General features: G+C 44.0%; 1 protein-coding gene across 9 annotated transcripts in view; it reads left to right on the plus strand.

The window, feature by feature from the left end:
* Positions 1-15835, plus strand: part of TBC1D1 (TBC1 domain family member 1) — a 110586-nt gene that overhangs the window by 8795 nt on the left and 85956 nt on the right. The window contains exon 1 of one of the 9 annotated variants that reach the window (XM_068680104.1): positions 14410-14629. The exons of 7 other annotated variants lie outside the window; for them this stretch is intronic. In XM_068680104.1, the coding sequence (XP_068536205.1) occupies positions 14564-14629 (66 nt within the window). In that variant the 5' untranslated portion in view covers positions 14410-14563. Of the gene's footprint in view, positions 1-14409; positions 14667-15835 lie in introns of those variants that run through there. One more of the 9 variants, XM_068680105.1, reaches the window with a different exon arrangement.

The following is a 15835-nucleotide window of genomic DNA, read 5'->3' on the forward strand; positions in this document are numbered from 1 at the left end:
CAAAACTCTGCGTGGTTCCAAATCCATGGGCTCAAGCTGAGTGCCCAAACCATATGGAAACGGCTTTAGTTAAATCACCCTAGGTAAAAAAGCAGTTCCAGTAAATTAGAAGGCAATTATGCTGTAAATCATAAGCATTCAGCTGAGAAATCTTGTCAAGTTAGAGTGCGGAATACCAAAGTTACATATGTTAAGAGAGCAGAAATAAGTGGGTCTGTCAGGACTTGGCACTGAATAGCAGCTGGTAAATGCATTTTGCAGTTTGCCTAAGCACTTCATCTTGTGGCTTGTGGTTTTACAGGATTATTTACAGTTAGTATGCGATGCTGGTCACTTCCAATATGACGTCTTTTACAACAAAAGATTGAACAACAAGTACTGCTTCTTCGTGTTTGATCAAATTCCTAGACCTGTTTGAAATGGAAGCACAGAAGTCTGTAGTCAAATTTGCAGCTGCCTACATGTTCTTGTAGGCACCCCTGGAATTTTTGGATGCTTTTTGAAACCACCTAGCCCCAAGTTCACCCAGCTATCTGTCCTTTCAAAAACCTCCCCCCACCTCAGAAGGAAATCCAGTTCTCACCTCTGAACTTGCCAAGGAGTGTTTCTCTTGACCTTTTTTTTTTTTTTGCCAGCGAGTTTCCTAACTAGGAGGTAGAGGCCCAAGCAGCATTTGTGGAGCTGTGTTTTGCTGAGAGGGTAATGGAAATGCCAAGTGATCTCTTCTCCAAAAGCAAAACCCTGCATGTTTTACTGCCATTCAGTGTAATTACTGATTACATAAGGAACTTACTTCAAAGTTTGATTAATCAGTGTTGTTATTCTGCCTGAGTATTGTCACACAATGCCTTTTAGCTAATTGGTGTCTGCGCATTTCTGAAGAGGACTGAACTGATGTTACCTGTTTAGCAGATACACAGTGAACTCCAGCCCTTCCAAAGTGGGCATCTTTGTTACAAATTGAGGGAGCTGTTTGTTAAAGGTGAGGGAGTTGGGATGAAGAATTTAGCACTATGTTGCTGCAGTTTCTGTTCAGCTTCAGAAGAAAGAAATTTTAGAAGCAGGACCTTTGCAGCCTGTGTGACTAAGCAGACTCGTATGCTGGCACTCCTGCCTGTGAGTTCCTGCAACATCTCCTCTGAAGATTTAAAAGCAGTCCTATAGACTTAGTCTGCATTGTCAGGGTCATATTCTCCTCTGAGCCCAGAACGGACAAAAAATGTTGAACTTTTTTACAGAGCTGAAGCAAACGGGAAAAAATAAAAGACACAGTAGTCCAGATAGGCTTGGTCACAGAATTTGGATGTTAGTAACAAGTCCTCATCCAGTGGCCCTGAACATCTAAGCTTTTGTGATAATTGCACTTCATCTATTGAAAAACAACATCGACAACCAAAGCAGGTTGCTAAGTATAATACTGTAAACTACAGGAGCCACGGTTCTCTGTATCTTCGCAGACAAAGTCATAGCAGGGCTTTATTTTACAGGGAGTTCTCAGATTAGGGCGTGTCTGACTGCAGGTTTGAAATAGAGGGTACGTGTGGCTTCACAAACAGGTTCTGACTGTATCCACACATTAGGGTAAGCAGAATGGAAGAGGGCAGAAGGCTCTGTAGGAGAAGTAGACTGGGCAGATGAAGACGAAAGCAGGTGAGTAGGAGACTAAACAGTGAAAGCCTTTAAAGAGGAGACAAGAAACTTGGACTTCATTCAGACTGAGAACTAGCACTGAAGGGAATAGAATGTGCAGAAACCAGGAACAGCCGGGCCTTTAGCATGAGCATTGCAGATAGATAGCAGAACATTAGCTGTCGTATTATTTTATATATGTACAGAGACGGAACACTCACTTGAGTAGTGAGAAACTATCCTACTATATAATGGGAAAGCATTTTGTTAGTGGGAGGTGATTTTTTGCTGGAGAGTAATTAGTTAAAGTCCTAGAATTGATGGAGCAGTGGAAACATGCAATGTGTTTCCTGGATATGAACGCGGGGCTGTCAGGTTCCTTGTTGATCCATTCCCAACACGTCCTCTTTAGAGAAGACATCACTAGGCAAGTGATTAATGCTAAATAAAGGCAGGGTTCTTAGCCAGGGATTCTTTCTGCTGCTTCTCTTTAGAAGTGAAAGAACAGGCAGTGCCCGATTGTGGTGTTTGCCTTCACTCTGTAGGATCTTGTATAATTATTTCCATTGCATCATTACGGCAGCATACAGCCCGCTTTCCGGGCTGATAGAGCAGTGAATAGGGAAGGGTGGAAGAAGTGTTCCTGACAAACTGCTTCTTGGCACATTTCTTAAAAGCAAGCTTGTGCATATAGGGATCATTCCACTCCATGTAGTGCTAAAACGAAGAGTTTGTGTTGCCTACAGAGAGCTTCTGCCATGGATTAGTGTTCCCCTTTCTAAGAGGATCTGTTGTCTATAGGATCTGAACCCTTCCTTCCTCCATGTACAACCTCAGTAAATTTCCACCAGTTAAAGTTAGTGAAGTTTTTTTATGCTTTCACCCTCGTCATGTGAAGATTCTGATGGGGCCTCATGATTAAGTGGTTTCAGCCTGGTGCTGCGGCTGAAGTGTTAATGCATATTCCTTACAGGTGCTCAGGAATGGAGCAGGACTCAATTATATTGCCTGTGGGGAGCTTGGAGGGGCTGCTAATAGGTCAGAGATGGGGATTATGCATGCCATGTTGAGTAATGATGGTGGAAGCTGGGGAAAAAATGATCTCTCCAGTAAATCTGTGCTTGCAGAACAGTTCCTTCATTGTAAGAACGCGGCGTTGTTGAACAGCTTGGCCAGGGCGCCTGGGCACGGTGTGTGCGTGATGACTCCAATGAGAACTTGCATGCTACCAGCCTGCCTGTCTTCCCCGTGACCTCTGCTCTGAAATTTATTTAGGTTCTACAGAAATGGGATGCCATTGGCATTGTGGTTGCTGAAAGCTGTTGACATTAAACATTACCAGCATTTTTGTCCTATACTTGGGATGTGGTGGTTTGAACGGTACAGTGTTAGGAACTGTGGCTGTGTGTTTCCTGAGGTGTGCTGCTTCCTTCGTAAACTCATTGTCCACGAACACATTGTCCTTCCATACAACACCTTGCTTAGCACTTTGTTCACTCTGAGGCATGAGAGAGATTAATACCCTGTGTCAGCGTGCTCTTAGCTTGTCCTGAGCTGTCTCCAACAAATACAGAGTAGCCAAAGCATTAGAGGAAGAGCGATTTCTGTTCTCTACTTTCAGTTCAGAAAAGCATTTCTACATCCCATTATGCTGGTTTTAGTTTGATGTATCAAATGATTTGTTTTTCTTAGGTATTTTTAATCTTAACTGATTCGTGTTTTGGCTGGCAAGTGAAATATTGGTCACTGCAATGTATTTGAGAATGCCCTGGGCCAGTTGAGATTTAAGGCAGGTTCAACTTGTATTGACCTCTATTATATTTTTATATTTATTGTAAATAAAGAATGACAGTTCTCATCTCAATGATTTCATGGAAGCCTGATGTGAAGAAGGCATTGTGTCCCTCAGCCTTTTGCATGTCCTGTGTCACCAGCACCCCTGCCCCACTCAGCAGTAGGCCTACATTTCCCTTTGCCTTTTTGTCACCTATGGACTTAGAGAAGCCCCTCTTGTTGCCTTTGATATCCCTCTCCAGATATAACTGTAGGTGAGTTTTGGCTTTCCAAGCAATGTCTCTGCATCCTTGAGCAGTGTCTCTGTACTCCTCTGAGGTTACTGCCCCTGCTTCCACCTTCTGCATGCTTTATCTGTTAGAGCTTTGCCAGCAGCTCCTTGTTCATCCATGCAGGCTGCTGGCATTTTTACCTGCCCACTGGGACAGCCTGCTCTGGAGCTGGAAGGAGGTGATCTTTGAGTATCAATCTGCCTTCTTGGATCCCTCTTCCCTCCAGAGCCTTTATCCCATGGGACTTTTTCAAGCAGATCCCTGAAGAGGAAGGCCAAAATCTGCTCACCTGAAGTTCGGGGCTGTGATCTGGCTTTTTGCCCTGCTTCCTCTTAGGATCCTGAGCCAAGGCTACCTTCAACCTTCACATCCCCAACAAGCCCTTCCTTGGGTGTGAGTACAAGGTCCTGCAGAGCACCTGTCCTCATTGGGATTTCTGTCATTTGGGTCAGGAAGCTGTCACTGATGCTCTTTAGGAAGCTCCCGGACTGTTTATGCCCTGCAGTATTGTTCCTCCAACTGCTGTCAGGATGGTCCATGAGGACAGGGCCTGGGAATGTGAGCCTGCTTCTAGCTGGCTGTGGAGGGCAGTGTCCGCTTGTTCTTCCTGGCTGCAGGGTTCAGTAAATTCCTGGATGCACGGTACAAGTCAGCAGACAGCACTGCCACCTCTTGTAGTGAAGCAGATGCTCAGAAAGCTTGACTTTCCCTGTTTATTTCCTTTTGTGATACAAGCAGGAGGTTTAGAGGGTTTGAGGGAGAGCCTAGAAACCTGCGGCTGGTATCTTCTCAGAAGAAATATTTCTCTGAGATTATCAATAATTATCAAGAGCTGGCATATGAAGATATATAGAAAGATTAGTGCAGGTTTTGAAAAGATTAAGGTAAGTTCTCTCTCTTTTCTAGAATCTCCATGCAAGTTGTCTCAACAGATCTCTAACGTATGCTTGTGTTTACCAGAACTGTTAATGGCACAGCCGGAGAACGCTGGATGGGACTGTTCTTTTCCATGACATGGAGTTGGTACTGTTCCTGACTGAAGTGGCCTCACAGCTGCAGAACACATTCACAAGTCTGCTTGCTGCTTCTAAACCCTCATTCTGCAGTGTCACAAAGCAGGGAGAGGTTTTGGCCCAGGGACTGGGCTTCTGTCAGCTGCGGGAACGTTGCCAGCAGAGTGGCAGTGCCTGCGTTTTTTGGCACTGCAGTTGCTTTAAGAGCTCCTGCTTCTTAAACAACCTTCACCTGCTTTTATGAGTTACAATAGCTTATGTGCTTAAGGAGATCAGGCTGCATTACCTGCAATGCAATATGCTTTGTTGCATGCTGTTTGGGAGCTGCTTATGGCCTGGAGCAGCTGGTTTCAGATAATCAACACTTAGGTCTCTGTGAGGCTGCACAGAGCTGAAGTTGGGAGTGAACTTCACATTATTCATCTATAAAAGGAACGGCAAAGGCCCTGTGAACTCCAAAGCAGTTGTTGCGAGGCTTAGCTTCGTGACAGAGGGTTCTTATGCAACTTGTTTTTACATTACACTTAAAGGTATGACCTCATAAGTAGCTCATTTTTAATAGGGCCATTTCCTTTTCTTAATGAATTCAGCAAGATAACTATAAATATGGAGGTATTTTTTGTATTATTGCTGGATGAGTCTGGGGAGATTAAAATTTTGCAAGGGGCATAAAACTCTGCTGGAACAAAACACAGTAACTGGCCTTAGTGCAGCTGAGAGCTTCATTTGGCTGTTTTTTTCCTCCTATTCACATGCACTTTTTTGCTTGCAATTAAGAAGGCTCCATCAGAAACCAAGTGCTAGCATTACGTCTCAGTTTAGGAAGTTTCTCATCTCCCAAATACCAACTGGAGAAATGCACGTTAAAAACAGAAGGAAAACACAGAGCAAACAAAGAATCTAATGCATGCCTGTGCACATATATAGTCTGCTATATGAAGTGGGTGAAAGTTTAGCTCTGTAAACCTTAACAGAGTATCCTGTGTAATGCAATAGCCAGCTCTGCTTTGGCCGTCCTCAGCAAGTAAACGGGCTTTTTGCTCATCCTGAGCCAGCAGCGTAACTGTCGCTGCACCAGCTCCATGCCTGGGGGCTGTTCCAGGGATTTAGGTATGGGAGCTTCCTCTGCTTTCAGGGGCTTTGACAGTCACTGACCCCATCCCAGCCGTAATGTCCCAAGCCTTTCTGGTGCCATATTGGAATCTAGAGTGACTCTGTGGCATTCCTGGCTCAGCTAAGTTCTCCTTTGTTCACTCCTGTTTAATAAGAAATATTGTATGATTTCCCTCAGCCCTGCTTCTGATTGCCACATGGAGGAAATGATCTGTGCAATGCCACTTCCTGACTTGAAGTCAGAGATAATGTCTTAGCAGGGAAGATGAAATGCATCATGTGGGTTGTTAGATAAATGTCTTCTCTCACAGTGGCAGCAACGTATAAAATTGTATTTTCTTGTGATTTCCTCAACCTGCTAAATCCTACCAAAAAATCTGCTCCAGAATGACTATAAAGAATTTTTAACATGACTTCAACAGTACAGTATTCTGTATCAGAGGACATTATTTGAGGATTTTTCAACTTAATATTGAAATGTTCTCTGTCTCACCTGATCTGTCATGTATGCTTCATTTTAGAGCCGAAGTTCACACATGCTGACATTATTTATTGTTCCTTCACCTTTTCTGTTGGATATTGTAGCAGAAACAACAGTGGAACTGATGCTAGAAAGTAATCAGCAGGCTTGGGACCACTTCTCTTGGACTAACAACCATTCCTCTTGTCTTACCAGGTCTGATGCTGGTAGTTTGTGAAGTCCGGTACAGGCAATAGGAGCTGTAGGCCATAACGCCCAAGCATCCTCAAGAGTAACAGTAGAGTTTCCTTCTGAAACTTCATGTAGGGAAGAATTGTGGTCTCCATTTTACAGATCGAGACCACAGAAGAGTTCAGGTACCCGTGTCTCACAGTGCAGGATTCATAGCCTCTATCTAAACCCGTATCTGTAAGGCACCTTATATTTACACTTACATTTTTCTACACTTATATTTTTCATCAATAAGAGTCCCTGGAATTAGTGTGCATGCCCAAAACAAATTCTGCCTTGGAAGGATGAAGCAGTTCAGCACCTGTCCTAGCACTGCTTGGCAGGCTCCTGCTGCCATGGCTGCTGTGAGGATGCTGAGCAGAGCCACCAGGCAGGCTGGAGAGCAGAGCGTTTGTGCAGGAGGAGGGAAACGGAGCTCATTTCTTCCTCTTGGCCCAGGAAACTAAACACAGGGAATGAGCTCAGATCCTCTTCTATTTCTGTTCATAAGGTGCTATTGAGCAACTGCAACAGCAGCATGTTCCCAGCTGCCTCTGGTTTCTGTTACATTTTTACACAATTTTGGAGGTTGTCTATAGGCTTTGGGGGGCTTCCTTGCAAAATTCCTTCCTTACATCCTTACCTGCTTCCTTCCCTCTCTGGTGCAGAAAATCTTTTTGTCATTCTCCATTCCTTCCAGCATGGAAATTTGAGCTGATTTCCCAACAATCTCACCTCAACATTCCCCACACTGTAACAGATAAAGCATACTTGGGCCATAATGTTATAGGTACAGTGCCTGAAAAACACCACTGATTTAATTCAAGAATGATTTGTGTGTAAGTAGTCATCTACACGTGCAGCATTGTGCACTGAAATGCAATTACATATGGTTTTGTAGTACGGAAGCAAATAATTACAGGAGGAGGTTAAGTGCATGTTCCATAGGCTTTGATAAAGCTCTTTTACACTGTTTTTAAGATTTATTTTTCTATGAATTCTGGCCGCAGTAGTTAAGATGGTAGGGGAGCAAAGGTGATGATAGAAAGGGAGAACAGTGAATTTTATCAGGCCAGGTCCACCTTGACCTGGTCACACTTCCAGTATTTGTAAGGCTTCATCCAAGTGTAGGAATCTACGGTCAGTGCATATGATTCAGAGGTCTCCTGAGTCATGAAATTAAGTGTCTGCTTTTGCAGTCATCTGTTTGAAAACAGTTAATCCAGAATAACTCTATGAATTATAGTATTTAGGCAGTGGGCCAGATTTTTCCTTTGCCTTGAATCACTTGCTTCATCCCACGTTTGCGAAGATCATAAACCTGTGTGTCCTGAAGATGCATCCTCTGCAGGTACATTGTCAAGTGGTGTGCCATGTACACTGCACACTTAACCTCCACCGTAATAAGTTCTTACCTTAGTGAGAATGGTGTTTGGAAGCAGTTTCCCTAATTCATGGGTTCCTTTGATCCCATGATTCTACTGTTGTCAAAAGGTCCTTTAGGCCTGTAGATGTGGGGTCACATTTTAAAGTCCTGCCATAAAAATTGTCTTGTTTCCTTTCATCTTCTACTAAGCACACATTGACTGACCTGTTTCTTTGCATATCTCCCAAGAGAAGCTTTCCCTTAGCCTAGCCTGGTACAGCTGCTGGTGCCTGCACTCCCTTGGTTTCTGATGTGTGCAATCCCACTTTTCCCTCTACTCACATGTCATGCTATGCTATCACTCACGGAGCCAGCTGAGAGCAATTTAAATATTCCAAAAGAAGAAGAGAAGCATTTGTGAACAAATTGCAGTCCTGACCTGATCACAGTACGGCTTCATGAGCACCTTTGTGAGAGTTGGGGGATGCAAGGCCATGCTTTCCGAAGCAGGTGGCACCTCACGTCCCTGATTCAGTCCTATACTTCCATGGGGTTTTAGTTCAAATGTAATCTGGTGATACTGTGAGGAGGTCTAATAGCTGTCCTCCCGCAAAAGTGGCAGTTAAGTTGTTGTTTCCTCTTCTGAGCCATCCCTTGACATACATTCTCAGTGTTTTCCCCTGTGCTGGCATTGATGGTTCTGCAGCCCTGTGCTGAGCTGCTTTAGGGACTAAGATAGCTGAGAAAACAATAATGAAGAAAAATTGACTTGCTTTCTGCTCCAGGACAGTTCAGCATACCTTGTTAGGTCACCTTATATGTTTTGTCACATTTCACAGATATAGAAACTGAAGTGAGAACATAAAGTAATTTGGGGCAGACTTTTCCTGGCATTTTTCCAAGCAGCTGGTGGAAATAGCGTGCAGCCCCAGAGGTGCTGTGCAGCAGGAGCCCTGATGGGACTTTTTATGGTGATCCTCAACAAATGGCTGTGCGGTTGGAGGTACATTGGGAAGCATGGAGCCTTACTCAGCCTCTGTACAGGTAACACAGCCCCCCGGGCTCTGGAAGAGTCATGGGCCTTGAAGTGTGCCCTGTTGGGAGGAAATTGCTGTGTCCCAGCCCAGTGAGCCCACAGGCGGAGGTGCCTTGCTGAGCAGTCCCAAACAGCATGGGGACAATCTGTGTGCTGGTAAATAGCTTCATACAGCCTTGTCTCTGCTGCCGGTACTGTGATGGGAATTGAGAGCTTTTAGTACACTTCTGTGATTTATACCTAATTGTCTTAGAATTACAAGTGAGGCTGTCTCTGAGGGGTTGAACGTGTTGTGAAAGGCTGCCGCGTGGCAGTTTCTTCATTTTTGTGGCTTTAGCCTCACTCTGGCACTAACTTACTGGTACTTATATACTGTTACCAAGAACTAAGTGAACCCTCTGTGACCAACTTCAAAAACATTGTGAGAGTCTTGGTGATGCTACAGTATTCAAATCTGATTGAAAAGCTTGCAGATAACTTAGTGTAAAAGATGAATTTGAAAACTTGATGGTTTTTAAATCCACACAGTTCTCGAAGAACAATGTAGGTCTTCAGTTGAGAGACTATGTGTACCCATGCATTTACTCCAGCACTACACATTAGGTTCTCCAGCTCCACAAGTGCTAACAACTAAATAGATAACGACAAAGTTACTCAGCTCACATTACTGTAAGGTAGGAAGTCTGCCTTCTACAAAGGTGTTGGATGCAATGCACACAAAGTGAGTGTGTCTCACATCTCCTTGCAACGAAGGATGGGTTGTGCCTGTGCAAAAGAAAGAGAATGCAACCTGGATTTCTAGATGCGTGTACAGAATTAAGAATTCAGAAAATACTGTTTGATTCGTATCAATGTCGAATGTTAGCCTGAACGTAAGATACCACAGAGGATAACTAATCATAAGGGAGCTCTGCCGTGTTTCCTGTAGTTACCCATTGCTGTGGCTTGTTAAAGTTAATTTAAGAATAGAGGACGCTTGGAAGAATGCAGCCTTGTTGAATGCCAAATGCAAGTCAGAAAATCTAATCTGGATTCAATAGACAGTTTATATTTTTCATGTAATTAATGATCGTAAGGAATTTAAAGTATGTGCAGTTGCGATGTTTTAAAATCAATTCTGTGCTATGTGGTGCAGTGATAGTTCTATGCAATTCGAAGCCAGAAAATATGTTTTATAGGGGAAAATAGAACTGCTTTGGCAAAGAACAGTTTGTGTAAAGAGTCAGCCTTATTTAATGCAGTGTTAGTTTTCATGGCACACCATACAATAACATATTGAAGACAGTGTAATTCAGTTAGTGAAAGATAACGTTTTTAAATGGGGGGAGATTGCTCTTTCAAATATATGAAAAAACAAAGGCCATAGCTGTCGTGTGGGTTAATGCAATCTATCCAGACAGACTCTTGCATAAATCAGATTTTAGGACTGGGTCCTATGTCAGTGATCTTCCCTCAGGATGAGTAAAACCAAAAACTTTCTCTTTTTCTTTGCTTCAGAAGTTTCTCCAAAAAGCTTGGGCTTTAGCTCACTTGGAGATGCTTTAACATGTACGTTCGTGTTCCTGCAATTTATTCCTTTTTCAGATTCTAAAGTGGCCCTAATGGGTAAATTCAAGCCACACACATTAAAACCCAAATATGCTAATTAATAAATAATGATAGTGAGTAAATCACCCTCCTGAAATAGCTCCTTATTTTTCCACGCAATCAGCTTGTCATGTAGAGTTTTGCCTGCATGGCCCCAGCATTTCTGCTGTGCCCTCAGGGTCATCAGATGGGGGCTCTCTGCCTGGTGGAGCAGAGACCCCGAGCAGAGGAGGCGTATATAACTGCTCTATTTACTGCGCTACCACGGTCTCCCATCCTGGTATATGTCCAAGTGAATAATGGTAACAAATCACTATCATAAAATCAGTGCTTTCCCTTGCCTGCTATAGACACAGTTGCTCTATATTTCTGTTATTTTACCCTCTCTGAGGACGTCAAGTTATGGGAAGGGCTGTGGGAAATATTTTCCTAAAGGATGATTTGTATGACTGGACAAACACAGGCTTAAATGGGTATGTGTGCCTGCCCCAAAGGTTGAGCATCGACGATCTGATACAAGGATTGAGTGGATAATGCCTGTTTATCCTTGCCTTGTCCTTTGCAGGAAACTACAGCCCGATGCGTGCTGCTGCTTTCTTTCCCACCCTCCCCCTGCTTTTCCCTGTGACACTTACCGAGATGTATCAGGGTTGTAAAAACAGCTGGGCTGCTGATCCCTCCTGCCTTGGGCCAAGTTTCATCCTTCTGTGTAACTGATGGAGAGCTTTTAGTTTCCTAAAGCCTCTTGTTTCAGCCTTAACAAATAAACAAGCAAAGAAACAAACCCAGCCTGGCTTCAGGCACATGTAACGCGAGTGTGCTTGCAGGTACGTGGCTTCTGATTTCTGTGGTTAATTCCCTGAGAAAGATTTTCGATGAGACAAAACCACCTTCGAAACCAGATCAAAAGAAAGCAATAGCTGTCATACATTAGTGTGTTCAGGATGATTAACACAGCTGATTTAACACTCCTAGTAGGAAAATCGGGCTTATTCCTTTGATTAAAAATGCAAATGGAGGCCTGGCATTTGCCTAGGAAGCAATAACATGCTGCAGTCATGAAGAGGAAAGCTCAGTTCACCACTTTCACTTCTCTGCGGGTGCTCAGCCCCTGCTCTAAGGTCCCCAGAGCGAGTAGCTTTTTCCCCCTCTCCCTTCACAGCAGTTTGCAGACTCATCACAGCTCGAGCCGAGGTGTTTAAGTGCCACTTAGTGGCTGTCCAGAGCAAATGTAAGATGCTGTGCTAGCTGGGATAGTTTCACCTCTCCTGCTATTCCACCAGAAGGGGAATGCCTCCTTGCCTTGTCTTTGACAGCTTAAGATTGTTTGAAATCAATCCAAAAACCCTGGTGGGCTTTAGGTAAGGATTTCAGTGCCATTGAAACTTACTTGTTTCCAAATTTTGAAGTTCTGTTTGCGTTCTCCTTGTGCCTTTTTTGGCAATAAAAACTTGTAAAAGTATTGTAATGAGTTGCTATTTTGCTGTGCCGTGAGCTAACCCAGGACCCAACAGTAAGAAAAGGTGCTGCATGAGAACCAAAATGCCGGCATTCCTAGAACTGCTAACAAAATGCACTTTATTCTTCACTATTAACACTGGAGGGGAAAAAATAAGGCACGTGATTCATTGGGCTTAGTGTTTGGCATTAGCTGATGTTCTGGGATATCTGCTCCTTAGCAGGATGGAAGTGAAAACTGACACGTTATGAGCATGATGTATGGAGCTGGTCCTAAAACTCAAAACTGAAAGAACTTCAGAGTGTAACTTACCTCTAAGTTACTAATTCAGTAATGAAATAGTTGCATCCAGAGGACAACAGACATCGGAGTGCATGCCCTGTTTGTGTGCAGGCCTCCTCTTTGCTTGTAGATTTTCAGTGGGTGCTCTGCAGGTTGTGAACTGTAGAAAACGTGCTTCCAATTTTCCATTAAAATGAAGACTTTTTGCCTTTTTGTTTTGTTTTGTTTCAGCAGCAGCTTTACAGTTTTTGTGTTTTTAAAGAGTACCTGTATGCCAGCTGTGATTGCAAGAGTCAGAAACGTTCCCAGCAACATCAAACAAATGAAGTGTAGGTTTCTGATTTGCAGGCTCAACTTACAGAATGCAAACTGGCAAGATCTCAGGATAAACCCATTCACACAACCTGAGATGGTGAACTTCCAACAAGTCGTATAAGAACTTTGTACATGATAAATTTTCCTTTTGCAGATAACGTGCAGTGCCTTGACTTTTACACACATACACACAGATATTTCGGTCTGTTCTAAAAGTCTTGAAGCCACCTTAAGACAGCTCAGCCACAGCTGAACCAGACTTCCAGGAAGCAGTCTCGAGGGGAGTTCGATCCCAAGTGGGCTGTGAGTGAAGTCAAAGCACATGTATGGGGCTGACATTATGGATATGCAATGAGACAATGTAATATGTGTATTTTTTAAAACTCTTTCTGTTTGGCTGTATATTACATTTTTTGGATATTAGAAATAAACTCAGAAAAATGAATTAAAGCTAGCCAGAATTTAACTTACAAATCTGTTATGCTTGAAAGAGCAGGCTGAGAATTTACTGGATCCCAGGGTAGAAAACCCTCCTCAGATAACTTCTGAGGTTCGCTTGTGAATTTGGGTCTCTGTGCCTGTGAATGCATTCAAATATGTGAGCTCAGCCCCAGGTTGCAGTGGTATCTGAACTTACCGTGTTCCAAATTAAGCTGTGTCGCTCTCCTCCTCCAGTGCTCCCACGGCAGGCAGATGGGGTGTGAACCGTAGGGTGAGATTGCTAGAGTGAAGAGTCCGGCTGTCCAGCCCATCCTTCCAGCTGTGTGCATTATTTTTCTGGAATAGCAGAATTCCCTGTTGGTACTGGTAATGCTCAGGAGGGAGGAAACACCAGAATCAGCCCTTGATTATTTTATTGTAACATCATTAATCTATTTCAATCGGGTACAACAATCCCAGCTGTATTTGGGGCTTCATTCATGAGAGGACGCACACATTTTCTTAATCTTACCTACTCCAGGAGCCTCGTGGCTGCGAGTTCTAGGATATCTCTGCCGTAAGAAATGGTTAAAGAGACCTGCAGGGAGCGAATCCCTCTTGCCCGTGGGGATGGGTGGTTTGGGGAGAGCTGATTCAGCTGCCGAGGCTCCATTGTTCTCGTGGAGGAGCGGAAGCGCAGTCAGCACATGTGGCAGAAATGTGCAGCCGTGCCCTCCAGTAACGCATCCTGAGCCCTTTGAAGTGATCCGCCTTTATCAAAACCACAGAAGATCAATAAAGACGAGCCCGGTCGCTGGATTTTATGTCTCCGGCTTGTGTGTTGTATTTCACAAATGATTTCCAGCGTGTTTTTAGGAGTCAGACAGAACTGGCTTGGGACAGCTACACGTGGAGCGCTGTCTGTAAGGAAACCAGGGGCTGCAAGCTCCTGAGTGAGAAGTTAATGGGGAAAAGTGGGGTTTCAGAGTGGTAGAGACAGTGCCTGAATCCTGGTTTTAAAGGTGTTTTATTGCCGTTTTGTGGCTTTGCTGCTATGGAAAGACAGTGTGGCTTAGCCAAAACCAAATAAAATCTGACCCAAGAGCCTAGATCATTGACTACGATGTGCTTTGTAGGTGAATAAGCCCTGAGAAGAGGGTAGGAGGGGGAAATGTAAGAAGCAGTCAGTGAAAAGCATGTGTGAGGGAACTCTGCTGCTGAAACTTTGCACTGTCGGGACGGAAGAAGGAATGTAATCAGCGGCACAACACGGCAAACGCAGAACTGCAGAGAGCTCAATAGAATCGCAGGTCTGTGGGCATCGTACAAAGTCACCCAGCGAGCAAATCGCAATACCGGGAGCTTTCCAAGCGCATTCCGGCTTCCGCACGGCACAGGAAACTTCGAGGGCAGGACCGTGCTGCAGCCTGCAGCCCAAAGGAGGGCTGGCGATGGGAAGAGGTGCGGGGCGTGGGCCGGGCCGGGCTGCTCGGCGCACTTTTTAGGTTCCTGCGTTGGGTCCAGTGCTCCTGAGGAACCTGCAGCGAGTGGATCTCGCCCCGGGTGGTGCACAGGAGGCCGCTGCTATGAGGGCGACGCTGCAGAAACTGAAGCTGCTTCAGCTCGACTCTGGGAAAGAGCAGGACAATGTGGTACTCCCTTCCTCTTCTTGTTTTATCTGTGTTTAAGGTGCATATAGCAACTCGGTCTGGGTTTTTGGCGGGAGCAGGATTAGGTCCTTTTCAGGCAAATAGCTTTTGCACCTCCGTGCTCTTCGTGTGCAATTTGCAGTAACCCCATGGGTGGTAGGTGAGTTCTGGCCCCTGCACCTGCTGAGGTGTGAACCTGGCCTGATAGCCTTTGTCTTTTTCAGCAAAAACAAGAATATTATCATTTGATGAGGGAAAAGAAGCGTTAATGCTTAAAGTTTTACTCCAACTACCATTTTTTCCTTCTGTTTGTAGTGAAGTGGATGTTGCTTTAGAATATCTCAACTCCAGGAAACTTTCAGTAGACTGTGTACTGCGTGTGGGGACTGCTGCAGAACCCAGCTAGAAGTTAGTGTGATCTTTGCATATATCGGTGCTGTTAGGTTCATGAAGCTATTAGTTTGTTATGGCGAACTGAGAAGACTGGCTACTTTTCAGGCTCTTCATATTGTGGCATTCAATATGCTTTCCTAGTCTGCTACTGTTGCAACTGAAGTGCACAAAATAATATGGCCAGGGCAGTGTGGCTATTTTCATGTTTATGGTTAATTATGGGAGCAGAGAGCTAGGCTATAACTCTCTAAGTACGTGTTATAAGTATGCATAAAGTATGCATTAAAAATTGTTCATATTGAAACTCATTACTGGACGTCTGTAATAGAATGAAGTGCACATGGGCATCCTGACTAACGCAAATCCCATTTTGTAGGCATTTGTAGGAACGCTTCACCCACAGCTCGTGGAGTAGATAACTTTTATGACTGGTTAAAAGAAATCAAAACACAGTTAAGATGTCACTTTCTGTTCATAGTCTGTTTTTCCTCAACACTTTCTAGAAGTCTCTTATTGCTTAACTTGTCCATTATTGGAAGTAGCAGCGTGTAGTATTTCCATGTTTTTTTCCAGTGTGAGGTAGTGCCTCTGCACAAAGGAAATGAGACATTTTCAAATCAAGTGTCCGTCTTCCTATCCAAGTAACTTGGTTTAACTATTTAACTTTCAAGGCCAAGGAACACTTGAAGAGCAACCTTTTAATTGCATTTCAGAAAAGACTTCTTAAACTTCTAGTTTTTTGTTTTGTTTTTTTTTTTGCCTGTGATTGCTGTGGGGAAGCAGGGGGAGGCTGGATGAGAAGGGTGCAAAATCCTT

Source organism: Anas acuta, chromosome 4 (assembly GCF_963932015.1).
Source record: "Anas acuta chromosome 4, bAnaAcu1.1, whole genome shotgun sequence".
In the NCBI taxonomy this organism is placed as follows: domain Eukaryota; kingdom Metazoa; phylum Chordata; class Aves; order Anseriformes; family Anatidae; genus Anas; species Anas acuta.